The sequence below is a fragment of the Argopecten irradians genome, chromosome 1, assembly GCF_041381155.1.
Source record: "Argopecten irradians isolate NY chromosome 1, Ai_NY, whole genome shotgun sequence".
NCBI lineage: Eukaryota > Metazoa > Mollusca > Bivalvia > Pectinida > Pectinidae > Argopecten > Argopecten irradians.
The window spans coordinates 51,753,233-51,778,648 of NC_091134.1; the positions used below are offsets into that span (position 1 = coordinate 51,753,233).

At 33.8% G+C, this 25,416-nt stretch overlaps 2 protein-coding genes across 2 annotated transcripts; both read right to left on the bottom strand.

Moving 5' to 3' along the window:
- Positions 1–2,694: 2,694 nt before the first annotated feature.
- Positions 2,695–14,387, bottom strand: LOC138332304 (E3 ubiquitin-protein ligase XIAP-like). Its single transcript, XM_069280346.1, has 14 exons — positions 14,319–14,387; positions 13,572–13,641; positions 13,394–13,446; positions 12,565–12,607; positions 12,008–12,074; positions 10,013–11,376; positions 9,419–9,585; positions 6,800–6,926; positions 6,275–6,435; positions 5,357–5,411; positions 4,758–4,898; positions 4,308–4,394; positions 4,117–4,149; positions 2,695–3,479 (listed from the first exon to the last, which is right to left on the bottom strand). The coding sequence occupies exons 4-14, from the start codon at positions 12,578–12,580 to the stop codon at positions 3,286–3,288; spliced, it is 2,412 nt and encodes an 803-aa protein (XP_069136447.1). The 5' UTR covers positions 12,581–12,607; positions 13,394–13,446; positions 13,572–13,641; positions 14,319–14,387; the 3' UTR covers positions 2,695–3,285.
- A 708-nt stretch (positions 14,388–15,095) lies between these two features.
- On the bottom strand, positions 15,096–23,897 carry LOC138332297 (baculoviral IAP repeat-containing protein 3-like). The gene is made up of 11 exons (XM_069280333.1): positions 23,819–23,897; positions 23,230–23,287; positions 20,458–21,968; positions 19,874–20,040; positions 18,522–18,651; positions 17,849–18,009; positions 17,626–17,677; positions 17,084–17,230; positions 16,508–16,594; positions 16,273–16,308; positions 15,096–15,909 (listed from the first exon to the last, which is right to left on the bottom strand). The coding sequence occupies exons 2-11, from the start codon at positions 23,280–23,282 to the stop codon at positions 15,713–15,715; spliced, it is 2,541 nt and encodes an 846-aa protein (XP_069136434.1). The 5' UTR covers positions 23,283–23,287; positions 23,819–23,897; the 3' UTR covers positions 15,096–15,712.
- Positions 23,898–25,416: the final 1,519 nt, after the last annotated feature.

Genomic DNA, 25,416 nt, shown 5'->3' on the forward strand with positions numbered 1-25,416 from the left:
TAGCTTTAATACATATATTCCTGCATTAATAATTTCAACCAGACAAAAGATGATTATTCAAAGTTACGCATATCATATTACAACTCTTAGTATAAAAAGAATACTAGTACATGTAATAACTTAAAACAAATCCTCGCACCTTTTGAAAAGGATGATAGGTTAAATGAGGTCGGTCATGTCGCAGTCTGTGCTGATTTCATATTGAGACAAGAACATTTCCCTCTTACATATATATATAATATCTAGTTCTTTAGTTTACGTACAATCTACCTATCGCTAGTTAAATTAAAAGCAACAAAATAAAAACCAAAAGCATAATTTCTCTTATTTTAAATTCATTTTCATTCATACAGATATCTTAATAAGTTCCGAAATTAAGCAAGCATTCCATAATGCCATTCTTATTATAAGTAATACAACTTGGTGTAATAGTATGATTCAATTGTGATGGATTTTGTGGACATAATGTTATGCAATAAGCTACGGATGTTGGGCTCCATAAATAATAGTGTGTCGTGGGGTATCGGTTTTAATCGAGCGTATCAAAGTTGCATTCACAACATTGGTTTATCAAACAAAATTTTAATCAATTCCTATTAAATCCAACGTGTACAGAAATCCAAACTGTTAAGAATATCTAGGCATAAACAAACATATAGGGTCGATAGTGTTTTCATAGTCTTGTCAGATATGTGAGTAAAAGAGCAATGTACATGCATAATATGGTCACACAATTATCTATATTAATTTACATTCAAAATCAAAGATATAATAAAATTTGGACAAACTGACAATAGCACTTAGACAATTGCATATATAATGAAATGATCATATACAATGCGGTACAATACTTGACTATAAATCTATATAATTTGACTTTTACACTATTTTCTATTGGTTTAAAGTAGTATGACGTCATACACGAGGAACATTTTCACGGGAAATATTAAAGCAGCCGAGTAGTATGACGTCATACACGAGGAACATTTTCACGGGAAATATTAAAGCAGCACAGTAGATATCAATGCACAAAACCTAATTTGAAGATAAGTAACGCACCAAAATATATGTTAAAGAATGTTCTTCCGTTTTTTGTCATGACTTCATAACCCCAAAAGATATTGAGAATAATGCTTATAATTTAATTCAGATAACTCAATCAGGTACTACTTAGGCATTAATTTCCGTGATTTTACTTACATTTACAATAAAACTAAATGAATTGTTGCACGGTAATATCTTATTCAATAATTCAGTTTGGCGAATGACTGTGCGTCCTTATATATCAATGAATGTATGTTTTTGGACGGGTGGGTGTGTGGATGTGTGAGTATAGAGTTGTGTATGTCAAACGACAAAAGAGACATGACAATAATGTGGCTCATGGTGATAAAGATGATATTGATGATGATGATGATGATGATGATGATGATGATGATGTTGCTGTTGTTTATGTAGATGAAGATGATGACTTATTATTGAGGATGACTATATATGGTTGATAATGATGATTTTCTTGTTGATGAAGATGATTAAGACGAGAGCCTGGATGATTTTGATGATTATGACAATGATGATGATAAACATGATGATAGATGATGGTGATGATGGCGATGATAATGAATGATGATGATGACAAATGATTATGATGTTAATGAATCGTGATAATGATGATGATGATGATGATCGTGATGATGATGATGAAGGCAGTGACGAGAATAATGATTATGACGATGATGATGACAATAAAGATGATGCGGATGATGATGATGAGGATGACAAAATGATATAATATCACTTAATGTTACGAACATGTCTTTGAAAAAAAAAGTTACAAAAAACTGACTGTGGCTTTTTTTTAAATTCCCCGCGAAAACGTTCTGCATGTATGACGTCATAATACTATTACAAAAATACAATTCTCTCGGTCTATGGAAAAATAACCTCAAAGGCTTAACTAATAGAGAAATGAGTGTAATACGTGAAATTAAATTATTACAATATGTGAGATATTATACGTATTTACCAGAAGACCGTCATGGTGCTAGCATCAGACGAAAGTGTTAGAATACTTCTTAGTAGCTATTTAAGTCATATAATACAAAATCACATAAAATTAAACATCGCAATGGAGAGCTTTCAGGGGAAAATTGACACATTTTTTAAAGAAAGGAGACAATAACGATGCTTACTCGGTACTCCGGGGGTTACTATCAATATCGTAATAGCCAACCCTTGATCATGCCATGGTAAAACCGGAGGCATTTCAGAGAAAAACATTACCAAGCACAGGCTCGAAGCGAATTCCTTTGATAAGTATCATTATCGATTAAAGGACCAAACTACCTGTGTCATCTGTGGTCGGTTTTATTATATAACGATAGTGATAAAAACCCTTAGATTATCGAGGATGATAACGGCGATACCACAACAGAAATTGCAGATTTTTACATATGACCAGCTTTTTGAATAAAAACTGCAGTACTACTGTATGAGAAAAAAATTATTTACAAAATATTGATATTTCTCTATCAATCACACCTATTGCATGATTAGTAGAATGGTGAGCTGTTTATATTTATTTTACTAATGCCATACTGTACAATGTGTTATAAGCATGAGTAGGCGTACAGATCTTATGATTTTACAAATTATATGTAGTTATTTGGCGATGTCCTTCCTCTTTTTGTTTAATTTTTTGGGGCTTTTAATTATCTTTATTGATCACACATACGTTTACCTGGTGTACACTATGTTTCAATAATGTCATAACGTATATCGTCACTGCATATATTGTGACGTTACACTTTTTATATTGACGGGTAATGCACTTTGCTACAAGATGGAAGATCCAATAGTCTATGCGAATACAGATAGATTTATATATCATATACATTCATCTTTGTAAATGTTTCAATAAACTGTTAATTAATTTTCTTTCTTCTATTTCTTCTATGTAAATTTCCTTAAATTTGTCCGTTCTAAGTTATACCATTGTGTATATACTCATGAATTTACGAATACATATTGATACGAAACATATTTGTTTTATATGTCACTTATATACAAAAGCTACGACAACTGTCGTGCATTAAACGTTACCGGCACCTTAGCATACACACAGCAAAAATGTCATTTTAACGCTCTATTCGGTGACCCCTACTAACAGATCATGGAAAGAAATGTATAAGATCTTAACTATTTTACTAAATTATAACTGCAATTGTAACTATTCATTTTTGTGATGAAGCCATACACCCTGAATGCACAGTATTTTATAATTAACTAAATGTATATCTTCAGACGTGACTTCACTTCTTTGGAACAGACGGTACATCTTTTCTGTGTTTCTGCACATGACTCGCACATAGATATGTGGCCACAAGGCCTGAACACCACACGCTTGTCTCGAGTTTGGCAATGATCACAGAGCTGTTTTGACTTCAGATATTCATTCTCCTTGGCCATCGCTTTTGGAGCTGAATCATAAAAAAGTAATGATTTACAAGACCAAATTATAAATAATGAATCTAATTAAATCCACCAAACAACTCTTTGAACCCTCAATATCATAATTGTTGAAGTAACATATTAGAACCACCAATCCTCCCTTATCTGATAATGTTTAGTAGTTGCTAACTGCAACACTACAACGAAGTCATTCATCTTTTATTTAAGGACAGTAATATTCCTTATGAATATCATCCTGTATGAATCTAATGAAGCGTGATCTGCTGAAAGATTTATGTTAATAAAAACCTGCGTAGCATATAGTCACAATACTGATAAACATTGACCTGACAGCTCACATTTTGTCACATGATAAAACATGTTCGTAATCGCATGAAAATGTTCGTAGAACATTGGTCTCCAAGCGTGTTAGAGTTCTTAATTCAATTGACAACGGCAACAAACACCTACGTCAAATCTGAGTCAGTTTTACGTTCTCAAACTAAAACAAATAATGCGTCTTAGTAATACCATAACAATCATGACAACATCTAACAGGGAAAATTATATTCATACATATAAACATATTAACTACTATTTTGTTTCAAGTCTTCTTGTTTCTATTTCCTTTTTCAGTTCTATAAGTAACTGAATTATCCTACTTACTCAAATTGATCTCATCGGAACTTGAGCAGGAGTCTGAAATATAAAGGTCGTAGGTCATTACGTTATCTTGAGATAAATTTGATTATGTTTTTTTATTAAAAACATCATATGATTTAATCTGTGTTGAATGTATTCACATATGGTTGCATGTTGAAATTTATATATGAACAATGCTAAGAATATTCACATACCCGATCCGTCCATTTCATATGATGCCTCATTTTCCTGAAGCTTGAAAATCATATCCATCAACTCCTTAGCGTTGAATTCACGTTTACCTATGAATAGTAAGGAATTCATTACACATGGCGCTATCTCACTGAAGCATTCTGTTCCACCGAATTTGTTTTATCATGTGGCGTCGTTGTGACATCTCAAGTTACTCTAATCGTGTCATAGTTACTGTTTCAAAAGGGTTCGCCATTCCAATTCAAATAATTTTGTTTCTTTGTCCCCAATTCGATATAAAAAAGTTACACAGTTCTGTATATTATATATGTGTGTGTAATGGGATAAGTTTACATTTTCATATAATGTATCTCAACTTGAGTAAAGACAAAAGCCATACTCCTTCCTATCAACCAGGTAAAACATACAGCTTTCTAATTAAGTGAACCTTCAATGACCGGATAAGCATATACCTGATGTTTCCACATGTAGAAGTATCGCTTTCTTTATCATTTTTCTCCCGTAGCCAAAGTCCTTCACGCTCTCGACTGCTGCAGACATCATAGGTTTCTCTATGTCTTTTTTCCGGCATCTTTCTTCATAGCTAGGAGTGGCTGTAGCAGAATCAAGCAAACACGATCAATATATATTATCTATTAAAATGAGTTTCGGTAGAATAATGTTGCATGGTTCAAGGTCATGATGCTTTACATAACCGAATCATAGGGCAACATGATAAGTAACCAAGCATTTACAACTCACAGAAACTAACAGTTTAAGCAAGAATGACAAAGAGTATTATCTATTATTATTTTGAAGTCATATGTAAGTTCTTGAGGATATCGAAACAATACTTCATTATATTATATGTGTGTACTTTTAAAAGATACAAATCTAAAACAATATGAATAGAATTGAAATCATATAGTTTAAATTGTCACATCCGAACGCAGATATTTTTGTGGGGTGATGAGCATGAAACAAGAGTAGATATGTTCATGTGAGCATGCTAAATAAGGTTAATATCTTTCTGAGAAATATTTCAAGAGTTCAAACACGCCATAGAACATACGTCGGGAAGGTGGTGATGTCACTCCAACTGGGTTATCTTCCTCCCCGTCACTTTCCTAGAGCAATAATGGAACTTTCATTGAACATTTTATGTTTCAACACACACTTTAAAATGAATCAGATCGCATTAGTTCAATTACACAATCATTGATAAAATGAAGCTTTTCATTCAACCTTCAATATTGACCCGCCAGAGGACTAAGTAACAAAAGAGCTTCAAAGCCAAAGTCAAATTGTGTAAAAATCGACCAGTTGGGATCCGAATAATGTGGTCTGACTAATCAGGTGAGAACAACAGATAGTATCGTTACTTAAAGTTGTTCTAGATTCGTATTTGATTTCATTTATACATGCCAACCAAATCGGTTTTGTATTGTATTCCTAAGGAGCATGGTATTGTGCAACGTCGTTGTTCTTATCTTCACAAGCACTGCTGCCCTATACAGCCTCTATCATCTTACCTTCGTAGGGATAACTGACTCAAACAGATAAGATATCTTTATCCCCAGTGGGGCTGCTGCGATTAATATATTTACTCAAACGCTTGTTGCCTAATTCATTCGGAAGGTATATGCTTCTAAGATGATCTATGTACTTAGCACTTTCTCCAAGAGTTACCGGTTAATTCCGAAGGTAAGTACTAACCTCTAGAGTGGCTGCCTAATTAAGAAAGTACATGCTTAACTTAAGAGGGGCTACCTAATTTAGAAAGTACATGCTGACCTCTAGAGGACTGCCTATTTCAGAAAGTAATGCTTACCTCTAGAGGGGCTGCCTAATTCAGAAAGTATATGCTTACATCTAGAAGACATGCTACTTTACATTAAGAAGATGTTCTTTCTCCAAGGGTTGCTACCTAATTCATAAGATAAGTGCATACCTTTAGATTATCTGCCTAATTCAGAAGGTACCTCCTTACCTCTATAGGGGCTGCTGCTTGTATGAAGGACAGGCCTTTCACCTTGATGACAAATTTACAGAAAGGGAACCATTTCGCGTGTTCTGTCCATGGATCGTCGTTTGGTTCCCACTCCCGCAGACCTCCGTCACAGTAATGGCATCGGACAGTATCCGTCACACCTAGGTATATTTAGAAATATTTCAAGGACTACAACTACCATGAATGACATGTCATTAATTAATTTAACAAGTGAAAAAAAAAACCATTATAAGTGTATTATAACCACAAGGAGATATTAAACGTTTAATAAGTGCACCAATATAATGCTTTTCAGATATAGTAGATCAGCAAGAATCTTCAGTTTTTCTCTGGAAAAGGGGACAATATTAATAATGTATAGGGTTGCATGAACACTGGATTTACTCATGACTGGTTTTTCCACAAACCTCGTCGTTGGATTGCTACATCTTATTTAGAACATAACTTGTAAGGGATGTAACTCTGTTATGATAAACCACTGTTATGTAACTACTCGCAAAGTACCTGTATAAAAGAAGCCAGCCGCAGCTAACTGTTCTGGTGTCTGAACAACGAAGTCACGTGGCCAATTACTAAAAGTCTGAAGTCTCGCATTGGTCTCGCTCATTTGCGAGTGTTTAGGTGTGTATATCTGTAACATATTCAAGACAATACCTGTAGTTAAAACATAGTTGTGATGTCATCTATTGTTGTTTCTGTACTTTAACTATTAGTACTATTAACTAATTATTAGACGAGTACCTGTAACTGTCCTATATGTTACCTTTTACTGTCTTATATGTTACTCTAATATAAGACAGTCACTTATAAACAGTAAAAGGTAGCATATGGAAGAGTTACACAATATGTGTGAGTACATACCTCCAGGCATAATCCCATAATAATGTTAACACACAACACACAACCTGTCGGAATATTCCATTATTTTTAAATCCAAATAAAGAAAAAATCCCACACAATGAATATGAAGGGAATTTAATCCTCTGTTGATGCGGAATTAAACACATTCACAGAATTTCTGCATATATCCCAGATAGAGCACCTTTTAACACTTATCTACACCATCACCGGTAACTCAAACTTCCGCATTCTGAAACCATGTTGTTTTGGTAAACCACTTTTGATTTTAAATATCCAAATCATCTACACTGAAGTTTTACACTTATTTTGATATTGTTTCAACAATGTTTCAGAATTTTATCTAAATGCCATTGGCTTGTTGAATGAAATTGCACATGGTATAAATCCAAAAATGTCCCTAGAGAGGTCGAAAATTCAAATCCCCTTAATTCAATGAAAGTTTTGGGGGCATCGACTGTTTTGAACTGGCCTGGAAATCACTTTTATATGAGATCATTTTAGCAAGACGCTTTCAAACAAACGCCTCAATTGCAAGTCTAAAAAAGTTTCATATGTCACATCAGACATTGGGAAGAAATGTCATTTTAGTAAAAGCCACCTTAAAGCTTACAATGCAAGTTAAAACATGCATTTGAAATTAAAAAAAAATATATTAACGAAATATTTTTTTCAAAAATTGTTTCTGAGACATCCCCTAGTTATGACAGTGTGGTATCTAAGGAAGTGGCAGCCATTTTTCTTTTGCTCTGCTTAGTAACCTTCACTGGCCAACCCCCTATATAAAGCACGGGACACTTGACACACGTGTGTCATTCTAAACATGTCTTGTCTCAGATACACATGCTCAAATGTCAATGTCAAATTGAAAATAAACACTGCACTCACCTGACAATATTTAATTGAAGTAATAGATGAATGTGCTGTCAGCTATATCCCAACATATGTCCAATACGAAGTAATAAAACACTTCATTATACACCAAGTTTTAAACGTACATGTACATCGACACGTGTGTGTCCTTGATAGTTGTCGCTCGTTCGGGTCAGGTACGTAGTCACGTGTACATGGTCAGTTGAGTGCATCGAGTACGATGATATACGTGGAGATATGTGGACGGATTATTGTTTGGATTTCTATTCACTTGCGTTGGAATTTTATTTTGAGAAACATCTAAATGACAACTTAGAGGAGTTGACATGTTTTCTTGCTAAAACAAAGTCCCATATAGTTTTACAGGTGAGGGTTTTGTTTACCTATTTGTAGGTGATATATACTGTGGACTGCTAGGTGTATGGGTACATGAATGAGCGCACGTGTGTCGATTCACGCGCTTTATATAGGGGTCGGTGAGTCGTCGGAATGAAAAACAAAAATGGCTGTTCTCAACCGGGGAATGTCTCATAAACGATTCTTGAACAACGAGTATACTTATTTAAAAAAAATCATTTTAATAATTTTAACTTGCATTGTCAGCTTTAATATATCGCTTAAATTGAGAAAATAATATCCCTCCATCACTGTCGGTGGACATGATGAAAATGAATTTACAGATAGTTGTCCAACCCAAAAGCATGCTTCATGCATTCCATTCATGAATGCTATTCATCACATATAACACAGGCAAAGGTAATTCTATGTTGCAAGTGTCTATATCGGATTTGTCATGGTTGAATGCACATTGGTAGAGTTACCTTAGCTCATAGACAAAAGACAAAAAAAGTGGCATATATTAGAAATAAAAATGTACTTTATTAACACAAAGACTTGCTATGTTTTAAGTTAGAGATAAGCCTCAAACTGTACAATATGTGGGATAGAGAACAGATCTCGGCTCTGACGGGCCTCGATACAGTTCTCTATCCCGCATATTGTACAGTTTTCGGCTTATCGCCATAACGTGCTTATATTGATTTTATCCACTGGAGAGAGGAATGAAGAGACAAAATAATTTCATGGTAAATCATAAACGTTTAAACATAGTTCTAAAGAGATTACCAAATCATATTGCATTGATCATATTGTATTAAAATCAAAGTGGGTCATATCGATGGCACGTATTTTTTTTAATATTTTAAACTTTTTGAGAACAATTGTTTACCATTTACAAAAAAATTAACTTCATTTCAATATTATCGGTTTTTTTTTTAACTATTTCGTGACATCAAACAAAACGTATAGGCGCTATACCTACCTATTGACAACATAAAAAAGTTACCAACATTACGACGCCGTAAAACGACTTTAAACAAAGGATTATGTTACCTCTGCCCAGCTCCTTTGAATTTCTGAGATAAATCGTCCGTCACGTTCACTTCTTAGGTGAGGGCAGTCCGGACTGTGACGTGCATGCTCAACCCAAGGATCGTCAGTTGGATCCCATTCCGCCAGACCGATGTCACAATGGAAACATCGGACTATATCGCTTTCACCTGAGAGAAGTTACATTGTTACAGTGGAGTGATATTAATTACATTTGCGAATTTTTCTTCTAATAGCAGTCGAATATAGACACTGTTTGTAATGTTTAAACGTATTTGCCACTATAGTTTAAAACGTACGTAGCATATACTCGTAACTGTCATTCCGCTATAACAGTTTATTCAGCAACATTACTAGATCACGAACGGTGATCTATAAATGCAAAATACATATCACTTTTACTGGATTTGGGCTCTATATTATATTAACAACTATTTTTAGACTTCATGGACTCAATTTATTTCACAAGTATTCCTTTTTTATAAAGCAATTTAAACTTCATTTTAGTCTTACATGTATCTATTAATAACATCCTTCGAATCTAAAACTGAAATCCCGAAAATAGTTAAGCAATAAAACTTCAATTTGACAACAAACCTGTGTAGAAAAACCCAGCGCTAACTAAGTTATCGATGTCCTGAGTTCTTCCAGGCCAGTTTCTAAATGTCTCTCGTCTAACCTCCGTCGATATCTGATTGGGGTTACGTGGTTGGTAAGTGAGTGGCGGAGGACTTGTAGCAGATGCTGGTGCTCCGGATGCGGCTGAAGCTGCTGCTCCTGCACCATATCCGTCTTCATCTATGTTGTTACTTGCACTACTAGCATTACGCTGCCTTCGTTCGTGGTGTTCTTCGTTGATGACGTCTATTTGCGCCAAATCATTTCTTCTGTTCACATTGTTACCAGAAATGGTAAGGTGCATGTCTCTGTAAGCCGCTTCGACATCGCTGATGTTCGTCCGACCTGTCGTCTCCTGCTGAACAAATGAATTGTTTTCTCTGTGTGCTGCTGGACACGTAGGTGACCTTTGTCTGTGGACTATTTTGGGGTCATTTCCGTTGAAATCCTCAACCGTCAGTTTTATTCCACAAGACCGACAACCAACTGTATTCCCATTTTCTTCGCAGTGGAATCCTGCTTCTGCCAGTTGAGATGGTGATATCTCTGATTCGTTAGGCCATTGACCGAAGCTGTTTAGTAGAGGAAAGAAAGGATTGATATTTATTTGTTCATTCCTATCATTCGGATAGAGGGGAACTGGTGTCATTTGCGGCAACCGGAGCTTGTATTCTTGCTGTCGTGGAATATGTACATGTCGACCACTTAATTTTTGTGATTGTTCAAAACATCCGTTCTTTTCGAACTCTGCCAATGCGTATTTCAGAATCACCTCTTGTACTTTGACATTTGTAATTTTCCGGTTTCTGGGACATTCTGAGGTTTTCTGAGTAAGGATAGCATTTTTACAAGACATGATACGATGGTCAGACCTTTTAACATAAACATGATCCTGATGTTTACTCATGTATACCATCCAGTCATTATCGCAATGGGTATCGTCGTCGACATCGTTTTCTCTTGCATCAATATCATCATCCTTATCATCTACATTATGTATCTCTGTTGTTTTCACTTCAGTGTACCCGACATATGTACTATTCGGTATATCGTGTTGGTTTGCAATAAATAGAGAGTGATGTGCGCTGTCGTCTTCATTTGAAGTAGGTAGTTTATTGTTGTCACTGAATCCATTGTTACTGACTGTCAGAGCTACATAGGTAGCTTTTGGTGAAACATCAATTGATAATCTGAATGCGTTCGCCCGTTTTGTCATTTCAATTTTTGTCTGGATAGTTCTAAACGTTGCATCATTTCCGCTGATGTCTAATGGCATTTTCCTCATAACCATACGTAAAGATGTATTTCCCTCTTGTGTTTTTCCTTGGTTGGATTCCGGTTTCCTGTGAGTAAAACATGGAAGATCAATAACCATCTTTAGAAAATACTTTTTTGATGTACAGGCTAATATATTACCTGTTCTCAGGTTTATAAGGTAAACTGAATTATAGATATGTATACAGCAACATTATAATACATTTCAAAGTTCAGAATAGTACATTTTAAAACATCTTACTCATAATGTATTTGCAAATGAGTGTACAAATGTAAGAAGTTATTAAAAAAAACATATTATACATATATTCTGCTATTAATTCTTATTATAGGAAATTCACTATCGTGATAAATCGTTATGGTTTATATGGGGAATTAGTTCACATAAGTGTGTATTCCTAGTCTAGTACTAAGGATAAATGAAAAACAAGAAACAGATCAATTTGACAATGTGAGAGCCATTATTTTGGCTATATACATGAATAGAACCATGCAAAGTATCTATTAGATACAATGCATGGCCATTTAATTCATAAATTTAAAGTTTGATCAATATTGTTTCAATGATTAAATTATGATCAATAATTATGATTATGATTAAAGAAAATTAATCCAATAAAACTTCTTATATATACATTTTGTATATAACTTTATTTTAAATAGTACACATTAAAAGGCAGAATTATACGTTACACATACTTGCTGAGAGGACGCTTAAAGTCATATGTCGATTTAACAGCATGTCGGCTGCTGTCTGTCGCAGAATCTGTGCAGAGAAATCACAACAATTACAATTATAATGGGGATGCTTTTCACAATCACATTTCCATATAAATTTTAAACCATTTGATGGATAATCAGGATCGCAGGATGTGTGATCAGGGATTAAATGTCATTTCATATAAATTAAGCAATACTTCAATACAACCGATTTCAAATTAAGTGGGTCCCACTGTATATTATCTTATAAATACCCTTTATTAGAAAAATGATGAGGAAAGTATATCCAACCGGACTTTTCTTAATATGTCTGACCAAATCATTCATATAATACAGTTGTTTAGCTGGAAATATTGCTGTACAAGCCGCTATAGCTAATTACTTGCCGTATCGATCAGCGGGCTATACATATATTATGTAAGTTTCTAATAATAGACTACAAATAGTTGTGTGACCAACTATATATATGTGCTTCGTTGAGAACTGTAACATATACAACGCTACTGTTAAAATCTACATGTTTCTGTCTTACTTACATGTGTTGGAATTCATACTGCAACGGAATGCATCCGGTCTGACCTGTCTCAAAAAAGAAAATAAACGTTGACATTGTGTAAAAAGGATACCACGTGATATAAGTATTTGTTCTAGCTTACGTCAGTATAGTCACAATAAATACTGATTACACAAAGCTTTCCCGATAACAGGTTTACTAGCCGGGTATAATCTACAACCTTCATTCAATATGTAAAAATTTATATTTTCAGTCGTATCCATCTGTTTGTGAAGTCATCAATAAAATTAATCAGTTACACCAAACATAATAAATATTCAGTATCCACAAGGATGTTCACCTCTTATCGATAGAATCAAAACACTACTGAGGACAAAACCAACAAATGTGTAACACTTATGTTTATATAGTTGTAAATATGAAGTCTAAATAGTCCAGTATGATAATTCAATCTTTATAATATCATGAACAGATACCTAAACATACATAGACAACCCCCTCGTTAACAAACAAATGAAATCATAACTGTAGTGATGCAAAAATGAATTTATAGTAATAACAACAAAATATAAATGCAAACTATTTCTTTGGAAACAAAACTAAAATATGTTTTACGTGTAGTTTAAGCTTCTCTGTGGCTAAATGTGGAAAATCAGTTAAATATATATGCTCTTCGCCTTCAGATGTAATATCAATATTTATATCATTGGCAGCCCTCCAAATTACATGTCTAGGGAGAATAAAATGTTTTTGTGGTGAAGAAAATATATATTGTATAAATGAACGTATTACATAAGTTATTTATAATCACAGCTGTTGACTACATAACATAACTAAATACCAATACTTACAATACTTTCTAACAAGAATGCCACAATTCAGCAATGTTGTCTATATGTTACATCTGGAAGTGAAAAAGGAAGTAATATTCAGTGTGTATGCTGTGCCTCTTTGAATTCATTCTATATCTAATCAAACTTGAATATAATTGTAATAGCTAGTCGAATATATTACGTGAACAATACTTACCGAACCAACAGAATGTTTGCAGACACAGACAACAACCTCATGTCCTTAGTAAGCGCCATTTAGAGAAGTTCTAAAAATAGACATTGGAAAATACATTTATTGTATCTATTAATAGCCGTTGCAATTATTAGAAATCATGCTTTCAAGGGTCAAGGTAAGACGGAAGCATTCTGATCATTTTGTCACCAGCTTAAATACAGCTTGTAATAAGTACATCTTTTACGTAATGTAATTCAAAATACTACTGTGATGTATTGTTTCCACACCATTCACGATAATGAATCATATTTAAGTTGAAATTATCGATATGCCATACGTATGTTTTTTTCCTTTAATCATTTACAATGCAGGTCATTGGAATCGGGGTATGGCTTACTAGTAAATCCTTAACATAAATAAAAATAAAGTACAGTTGTTGTTTTTTTCAAATAAATTGACCGAACGACATCCATCAGCACAATGAAATCCATACTCAAAGATATAGTAATCACCATTTAACAGCATAAATATTAAAATGTTTGAATTTAGAAAGCTACAAGGATTACATCAAAGTAATTATGTGGTTGCTGTCGTATGGATAAATTAGACTATATTGATTTGTGTCCTCAGGCAACTTTTCAGATGTCCATAACTATTATACACGCCTGATTCGGACTCGATTTCTACAGTGATTAATTATGATATTAAAGTTATGAAGTTTTGATTTATTTTCAATATACAAAGTTTAAACTGATAGTGCATCCTTACCTGCCATGATATATCGGGTGGATACATACAAAATGCACCTTATGGTAACACGCCTGGATATTTACATTGTACCTGTTATCAGCACACGTGTACATGTGTGTACAGACAGTGCAAGGGACGTAACTCGTTTAAACAAAATGAATTTCTTATGGCTCTCGTACCTGAATTGTTAACATTCTATGAACTACATCATCTCGTTGATAACAGTAAGGGAATATTTGAGTTATATCACCTCTTCAGTTGTACTCAGTAATTAATAGAGTCATGGATGAATGATCGAATAAATAAAAACGGATTGTTAATGATAGGAAAGGGTATTTTATTTTATTTATACTTTTTTGACAGCAAAATAATGTACATTATTGTAGAAATTATGTAAAGCAATTAAAAACAACAAATTAACAAAATAAACACATATACTCATATGTTATGATAAACGTAAAACGATCTCAATATCATGAAATCAACTAAAATTACATTAAAAAAGAACTCAAAACATAACTGATCATTTCAATATTGAAAAGGTATAACAATCATTGTACGAGACTATCAGTTGACAACATTTTGCAGCTAATTATCCATGTGGACTTTTCGAGTCGCGCGTAGATAATTCGTTTATCCCAATACCTAGTGACGGATTTCCTAAAACATCCAAAACGTATATCCGTGCAAAACTGGCGGGCATGGCTGATCTTAGACGTCTATTCACAAAACAACTATAAACATTCCATATAATAAGAGGATCTGTATAGGAAAATATGTTTACAAGATGGTTGGTTATAAAACACGACTGTACATTTAAATACACGCGAGGATCTGCCAATGAAAATATATTTACAAGATGACTGATTAAAAAAAGACATTTACTATTTACAAGATACTTGGTTGTAAAAATCGAATATACATTCAAATACACACGAGGATCTGTATATTTCAAAAATGCCCTACATACAACCCCGTCATATCTTTATCTTAACTCATTCACCCCTTATATTTCATAATGGACGGCTCTAGTCTTTCATTTAGAAGAACCTAAATGTGTCTTCAGGGGTGAATGAGTTCATCTGGTATGTTATCCGTATGTCACTAATGAGTATCTTTATTAGATGTGATCATTATTTTATGTACAATACTATAAACCTTTCAAACATAAATTCTACATAGCAATAATGACTTTCCAAAATATTATATACAAAATGGAAACATAATTTCCATTAAACACTAAAACTAACCTCATAGCAATAGTAAACCGCTTGTCACACTGATCAACAACTCTCACATTCAATCCATCCAATCATTACGAGATTGTCCTGTAATGACATGTACGTCTCTGTTTGCTTAAGAAATATTGCTCCTGTGGAAGTTAATTATCGCCCAATCCACATGGTGTATAACTACCCTAAAAATGTCTTCAAAGCCTTTGTAATTCCTGTGGAGCATACTGGACATATTGTCAGATCTTTTGAACATGTTTCACATGTAACACGGTGCCCACATGAAATGAATAGCATGGACCTCTCCTTTTCCTTGCATTTGACACATATCATCATTTCTTTCAGATAGGCATTCTCCATCGTCATGGCTTTCGGAGCTAAAAATGAATAACGCAAAGTTTTGTAATGTGATAAAATAACTGGATACATTTTGTATGTGTATTTAAAAATGCTGTAAGAATTTATCTATACAACACGATCGACCATGGTATTGTTGATATACAGGTAGTTTCCTGCTTACGTAATTACTTTAAACCAAACCTAAGTTATTCATCACAACAAGTTTCCACAAAAGTATGCAAGGAGACCCTAATAGTGTGTGATATCTCTAAGCATGATGTAAAAACACAATTTATCATTTACCATATGTTGCAGTGCAGTATATTTATTAGTAATCTATAATTCTGTGAAGTGTAATTCATTTGAGTCGTGTAATATTAATGACCAGAGAGTTTACTTACTTAGTTGAAACTCTTCCTCTTCATCCGTAACGATATCTATAAATAAAAAATAACACACGTGTTTAAACGGAAGAAATTGTTTCCTTTTAGTATAACAAAAATCTCCACTAAATTTCCTTACTTCTTTATAAGTTTTAGCATGTGCGTTTTAGACAACGTTGGCATGATCAAATACATTTTGTTAATCTCCATTCAATTGGAACTTTTCAACAAGCATCTGAATTGTGACACATACCAATATCTTCAGAGAACAAAGCTTTTCCTTCCTCTTCAAGTTCAAAAGCTATCCCCATGAGATCTCCCGAATTGAAATCGCGTCTTCCTGATGACCAAAATAAACAAAACAAAATGAATTATTGATAAACAAAATAAGTTACTTAATGAAGGCGTTACGTCATGATGGTCTCGTAAACATGTTTTTTTTTATTTTTTTTTATTATTCTCTATATATCGATTTCATTTCATATCCGTATAGAGTACATCATTCTTTCTTTAACGATAAACCGAATTTGAATAGATAAATTGAAAACTACTATCTATCTGACAATTTGAATAGATTTCGATAAATTGAAAACTACCATTTTTCTGACAATTTGAATAGATTTGGATAAATTTAAAACTACTATATATCTGACAATTTGAATAGATTTGGATAAATTGAAAATGCCATTTTTCTGACAATTTGAATAGATTTGGATAAATTGAAAATGCCATTTATCTGACCATTTGAATAGATTTGGATAAATAGAAAATGTTATTTATATGACGATGTATAATTTGACCACCGGTTCAATACGTCACGATCACTGACCTGTGCGTTCTATGTATAACATAATGACATCCTTTACAGTAGATTTACTGTAACCAACAGACAGAATACTCTCAGCTGCTGCAGAAAACATGGGATTTTTCAACTCTCGCTTTTTGCACTCATCCGCATACGTCGGTGGTGCAAAATCTGTAATAGACACAATACATTACAATATCATATGGAATATTATTTGGAATATTGTTACATTTACAATTGCTGTAATAAAACTACTTGTTATAAAAATACACAGGGCCAGGTAAATATTTAAACCTTAATCCCTGATAAAACCAATAACGAGTCACATTTATATTTATTTTAATTTCAATAATTAAAACGAAACCATTGTTTTAGACGCCGTTGATTATATAACAGATGTTCTTTATATCATATTTGTAGTGAAAATGAAAAAAATATATATACGTACATCCAGATTGATCCATTATATCTATGGTAAGTTATATTACCAATGTTCTATAATTGCATACGTTTTTCGTTGCATGTGTTTATTGTATTAGGAGAATCAGTAATAATAAGCAACATACCCGGTGTTTGTGTGTAAACCTGGGGTACATCGTTACCTCCATCTGGAGCATCCTGTAGAAATAAAAAGTATGATAATGTTTTACAAGGTAACCATACAGTAAAATAATGAATGAATTTTGATATTAAGCTTTTTTTCTCGTACATAAATGTAGCAGACTACAAGTTATATATTAAACTAATCGCTTCTCACAAATATCACAAATATGGAAAATTGAGCTTTACCTCGGGAACAGCTGAATTCTGGATAAACTGCAAGCCTTTAATCTTGATGACAAATTTACAGAAAGGAAACCATCTAGCATGTTCTGTCCACGGATCATCGTTTGGTTCCCACTCCCGGAGACCTCCGTCACAGTAATGGCATCGAACAGTATCCGTCTCACCTAGGTATATTTAGACATATTTAAATGACTACAACTACCCTGAATGCCATGTCATTAATTAATTTAACAAGTAAAAAAAAGTATTCATCATAAACACCTATACATAATAGAGATCTAATACAAACGTTTGGAGAAAATTTAAAGATACACAGCATAAGGAGAATAGAACCAGGTGATCCGAAGGAGCATGCGTCCCCCGCTTAGTCATTAGTGCACGAAATACCACATCGAGTCAGATATTTGTTGCATTGGAATCATGTAATGGTAACGGCGCCGCAAACCATATCAACAAGCACAAAATAATATTGTATCATACAACATCGATTTTATTTCCTCATAACATGTACTTAATATGTTTCTATCATGTGATTCAGGTTCGTCAAATCGGAGGCAGTCTAGTCTCAAGGAATTCCAATAGTAGTTGAACTAATAAGTTATGGGAGAGAGGGCAGGAATACTATTTAAGATTTGTTAATGTTTTTTGTGTTTATGTAATTTTAAAAAATGTCTACCTGTGTAGAAGAATCCAGCCAGTGCTAGTTGGTGAGGCGTCTGCACAACGTAGTCCCCAGGCCAGGAGGTTGTATAGGACTCCTCCCTTTTAGCCACAGTGTCCATGTGAGGATGTTTGGGCGTGTATATCTGGAAAACATCAATATATATGTGTTTGTAGTTAATACACTTGTTCGTACCAAATGCCTTTCCCAATAGCCAGTCAATCACTTTCTTTCTAAATGTGATCGCCAGTTAACTACATACATTTCCCAAGAATCAGTTAACCAATGTCTTTCCCAATATTCAGTTTATTAATGTCTTTCCCAATAACCAGTTTATTAATGTCTTTCCCAATATTCAGTTTACTAATGTCTTTCCCAATATTCAGTTTACTAATGTCTTTCCCAATATTCAGTTTACTAATGTCTTTCCCAATATTCAGTTTACTAATGTCTTTCCCAATATTCAGTTTACTAATGTCTTTCCCAATATTCAGTTTACTAATGTCTTTCCCAATATTCAGTTTACTAATGTCTTTCCCAATATTCTGTTTATTAATGTCTTTCCCAATATTCAGTTTACTAATGTCTTTCCCAATATTCAGTTTACTAATGTCTTTCCCAATATTCAGTTTATTAATGTCTTTCCCAATATTCAGTTTACTAATGTCTTTCCCAATATTCAGTTTACTAATGTCTTTCCCAATATTCAGTTTATTAATGTCTTTCCCAATATTCAGTTTACTAATGTCTTCCCAATATTCAGTTTACTAATGTCTTTCCCAATATTCTGTTTATTAATGTCTTTCCCAATAGTCAGTTTACTAATGTCATTCCCAATATTCAGTTTATTAATGTCTTTCCCGATATTCAGTTTACTAATGTCTTTCCCAATATTGAGTTTATTAATGTCTTTCCCAATATTCAGTTTAATAACGTTTTTCCCAATAACCAGTTAACTAATGCCTTTCTTTATGGGCTATATGCTAAGGGATAATTGGTTCTCAAAAGTCAAATAACACTCATATCAAAAAAGTGAGTGAATTCAGAATCAAGATACATAATTATGCTTTAATACGCAGTTCTTAGTCGGCGAATTTGTTTAATATAGTAGAACATTTATGGAGAAAATATAAGAGTGCTCAATATATAATGGACAAAGATCTGAAGTGAACATATATGAATTATTAAATACAAAATTATATATGAACACATTATATCATACTTTGAACTGGAAAATAAAAAGGACTAAAAGACATGTCATTGCTGATTTCCAAACCCGTGTTTAGCTTGTTACTGACACAGTATGCTTATTTCTGGTATGCAATATCTTCGTTGTTTTGTAATACCTACAATCTGCCTGTATTTACCTGTGCCCACTCTAGTTGAATGTTGTTTATGAACTGCTCGTCTTTTCTGCTCCTGAGGAATGGACAATCAGGACTATGCCGCGCATGCTCGACCCAGGGGTCATCTTCTGGATCCCACTCGGCCAGGCCGATATCACAATGAAAACAGCGGACTATGTCTTCCTCGCCTGGTCAGAAGTAAAATTATAGGTTAAATAATTTATTAATAAATGAATCTTGTACGTGATATTAGGGCTAGCGGGCTAGCACAAGAGTTTATTACGCATTCATGAACCTACAAGTGTATACGTATACGGACTTTTTATACGGACGCAAAAATTAATATATGAATCGAGAGTAATGTCGAAGGTTATTATTTAAAAACAGCTGTTTTTGCTCTATATATTATGAATAACAATATAAAATGAATGAAATATGTTACGTCATCGAACGTGTCAACATTTCATTATTTTGTCGCCCGTACAACTCATTTTTGGAGAATGAACATTGCGGATTTTCAGAACATTCCAATAACAATTATACACATACATTTCCAAATACATTGAAATGGCATAAACAAAAATATGCCAAACCTAAGCCTTTACCTGTGAAGAAGAAGCCACTATCCACAATGATGTCTATGTTGTTATGTGTACCAGTCCAGGCTCTGAAGGAAAGTCTTCGTGAATCTGGGGACGTGTATCTTGGATGGCGGGGTGGGTACAGAGTATCACTTCCACCGGAAGCTGTTCCCAGAAGACCAGAGTCGGAAGTGACGTCAGAGGATGGAGTCGGAATGCCTGTCTGTGCTTCTTCAGGTGCACCATTTGATGAATATGATTGAATATCGTTTGTGTCGTTTCCTAAAGAAACGCTTTCTGAAGATGGAGACGCCTTATTTTCCTCGGGATTCATTCTTAGCAGTTCAACGTCTTTTGTTCTCGGGGGAGTATCGTTTATTGTGCTTTCCGCTGTATCAACAGCACCAACAGAGCTTTCTTGAATATTTTCATTATCTTTATCATCAGTTTTAGTATACACCTGTTTTTCTTTCAAAGTTATCAAATCATCGTTGATTAACGACATGCATCTTTTACCGTTTTGTGTATGAGTAGATATGGTATCTTTGCAGTTCAAATCCTCTGAATCAACAACTAATCCACAGGAACGACATTTCAGGTGCATTCCGTTATCTCGAACAAATTCGGCTCGAACCAAATCACACGGAGAAAGTGCTGCATCGTTTGGCCATGTTAGGAAAGATAACAAGGATGACATGAAGGATTCATTTTGAATGTTCTCATGCATTTCGAATTTCTTTGGGTTAACCATGACGTATGGAAATCCTCGTAACACGGAACAGGCGCGGGTCGATAACTCTACAGGTCCATAGTTGTTTGGCCCTCTACTGAAATCGCTGAGCGTAACGTTGATCACATGGGCCAAAACTTCTTCATTGGTACAAAGACCTACATTGGATTTAGATGACTTCTGGAATTTATGTTTTCTTTTTTTGTGTGACGAAGCTCTACATATGACGTCATCTTTCCTGCGCGGCGATGATCTGCAGAGACTATTGCCAGAAGATATGGGACTTTTACAGTTGCAATTATCAGGATATCGTCTGAAGATTACTCTAAATATTGTTTCGGACTTCGCCGCGTTTGCTTTTGAACCAAGGTCCTGATCAGAAGATTCCTCTGAGACTGGATCTTGTACCGTAAATGAATAGCTGTACTCGGGCTCCTTCGGCTCATTGATACAAACAAACCCCACTAGCTCCCATGACGTAATAGTGACGTCACAAACAATGACCGTCACTGTGACCAGATATTCCGTGTGAAGAGTTCTGCTATAACCGATGTCTGAACCTTCAGCTTCACCAATACAGCTGGCTAGTGTTCCTACTAATTCATGTACCTGCTCAGATATTGGACATACGTCATTGTTACTTTCGATATTGGCTTCTCTCAGCTTGAATTTCGTTAATCCAGTAGTTCCTGTGCTGCTTATACATGTGTGATATTTCCCAGAACAAATGTTGTTCGTGCTGCTGATTGGATAAAATTTCATCTTATGCGTCATACTTCGTTTGACTTTCGGTCTGTTATGTGATCTTCAAATGGAGAAAAAAAAAGAAAAACATTTATTGAAATTTTTGTCAACCAACACATTTTGACCTTCAACCTGACAACAATGTTACGGCAAATATTATGTGGGCCGTTTATAATGTTCAAAAAATGAAGAAAATAAATTGAATTGGCAGACTGCTTTTTTCAAAAGTCTGCTTTGACCAGTTAGTCGTGGTACAAAATGTACAGTGGGACTCTATTGTTCCTTTCTTAATCAGTGGCATCGGATAAGTAATCTATGACGTGGTTTAGTTATCTGAGGCCGTGGTTTATAAACTTTATATAACTAAAACAATGGCCCTGGTGTAAGCGCGCGAGGGGTTTTAAAGTGGGAGGAAAACAAACGTGATCGTTCAACTAACCCCTGGTCTGTTAACGTCCATACCGGGAATCGAACCCCAGTCCGCTAGGTGAAAGGCGAATGGTTTAACCACTATACAGTATACATAACCCGGCCACCTATTATGAATGAGAAATGACCCCGTTTTATCAACTTAGAATTGTGGGTTTTTTTTCAATGAAGAATTTAAATTAATTTAGGAAGATCATATAATTAAGGAATGTGGTGAAACTGTGTCGTGAAGTAACAAATCAAATTAGGTAGCTTTTACTCACTCAATCTAACACATAATATGGAAGATTATTTATAACAGCATTAGTCTATCAAAATTGCTTATGTCAGACTGTCAGAAATAGTCAGTCGCCATCAGTCATACTATTGACTATTGAACAATACACATACAATCAATTGATATGTAAATACGAGCGTGTACTTAATGATATGATTTATAAAATTTCCATTCTTCATTTGTTGAAAACCTGGGATTATATCTTTTCTAAAATGCGATAATAGAAAAAAATGGAATACATAAACAAAAAATATAAAGTTTCAAGATATTTCAGCAAGAAATCAATAATTGAAAATTGTCGTTAGTCTGTGATTATGCTAATCACATTTTGCATAAGTGGGTCCTAGTGAAGTTACATGCATATTTGATCATGCATAATGATTTACGTGATGATGACGTAATAAATCTAGAAACGTCTATAGATGGTAACATACTTGGCTTTATTCATAGAACCAATGAAATACTATTGATTTAGACACTCTTTCCAGATGATTAACATCCAAAAACCGATAAAAATGGTAAATAAGTTTGGATTGTGTTCATATTGATAAAGCAACCTAATCCCAATCGGCTTAATCCTGTATTTTCTAATTTTACATGTATACAATGTACATACCTCTTCTCACGATAACTCTTTGGTTTAACGTCTTGAGATCTACTCCCGGACATGATTTCTGAAACAATTATACATGTATATTATAATTTACATTCTACCAATGTCTCATAGATTAATTTTCCAAATTAATTTATCATTACATGCTAAATTATACAAGTAATTTATGTGGATATAATACAATATATAGCAGTACAAAGTGTATAAATTATGCAATGCACAAACTAACTATATACATATATAAGGGTCAAAGAAGTAATATCAACAGGATTTTCCAGATGACACGGGATCCAATCAAACGTAAATCTGTTGGATACGAATTACTTCAAATATTAAATTCACACTGTAAGCTAATGAAGAAAATAACGCATTAATGGGACATATATATACAGTGTATACTCATAGTTTCATAGTAAAGTATAACAGATTACAACTTCCAGATGAAGTACATAAGACACTGACATTTAGAGTGTAATTTAAGAATTCTGTGAGTTAAAACATACAGCTGTATACATAGCATATCCTTGAATAAACCTGGGTGATACATTAATAAAGTAAGAATTATAATTTGTCAAATGTTAGTATGTATTACCTCGGTAAAGGAAAATCACTGCTTGTGCTGCCTTCTCCAAAGCTAGATAAATCTATAATTAGAATTTACTATGCCTCTATATATATTTGCAACATGTTGGGAAAACACTGTTCTATTTATAGAAACGTGACACTGCTATAAATTCTCAATTCACTCGAACTACTAGCTACTGAAACTATCATTATAAGCATCATACAGGGATTCCTGTGTTTAATTAAATTGAATTAAATTCTTTGTTAGGACACGAGTAACTGTTAATTGTTTTATGGACGCGGGAAAGTAAAGCACAAGGTATTCTAAAATGTCCTACCTAGATCTATTTATAGCGAAAACGTTCAAAACAACACCACGTGTGCATTAGTCTTGTTTACAGCTGCACGATATATTTTTTTCTGTTAAAAGCCTGTGACATTTGTCACGTTTTTTGTGCATACCAGTTCCAGCAGTAAACAGTACTTGTAAATATTGTTTATCAAATGAGGTTGAGGACGAGGTTCACTGATTTACGGTGACCTTTTAGTTGATATTCAGGAGTATGTTGATTTTAACACCAAAGGTTAATTGTAACTAATTCAAATACGATCAAGCAACTTTATGCAGTGTGTAGGAGAAGTAACTTTTTGTAGCTTTTATATCCTGTAAGAAATTGTGACTAAAATGTATAGCGTCTAAAAGAATTATTGGCTTGTCATATCTATAAAATGTTTTACACGATATTTAAATAAAACACTAACTGATTGGTTGATATAAATCAAGTCTAACCCCTACAGTGTTTTACATATTTGCGTCGCTCTAATGGTTTTGGTGATTTTAATATTGTATGTAATGGAGCCAATTTTTTCGTCTTAACTACAAGTAAAAACTATCTCGTACACGAATGTATCTGGCAAGATTGTATATATATATATTAACTTTAATTAGCTTTGCAATACAAATATGCTGTTAAACTGCGAGGAGGAGTATGATATACTTCTATAAATATTTGGAATGCTTTTAGTTAAAAGAACGGATGGGCGATTCTAACTTTTTATTCTTTTTATTACTAACGTATAAATCATATCCTCTTCCATTCATTATCATTTTTTCCACTTTATAGTTTCCTGAAAAAATGGAATTTGTTAATACCCTAATGTTTAGTAAAGGTTAATTATTTATAATGTATCCTTGTTGTTGGGTTATAATTTATTACTTTTTGAGGGCAAATACATAAATGTAGGAACCTATCTTTATATTTTCGAAAAAAAATCGTGCAAAATATGATATGGTTTAAGTTTACCTTTAAGGGTTTAAGTTTAAAGGTTTAAGTACTTGTACCTTCACAAATAAATATATCGTTTACTGGTACGAGAAAAGATAGGAAAAGGATCCGGAGTAGGAAGGTTAAAAGTATACATGTAGAGAAAGTAAAGAGCGGGGAAAGTCGTCAGTATTATCGATATATCCTAATATGACCTAGCCTAGCACCGTCCAGTAGTAACTAGCTATCCTAACCTATCACGAGAAGAAGGCTAGAGATGAACCATAACCTATCAATTTGGCATTCATATCTAATCATTTGGAAGCCCTTCTCATCATTTATTTAAAATATATTAGATCCT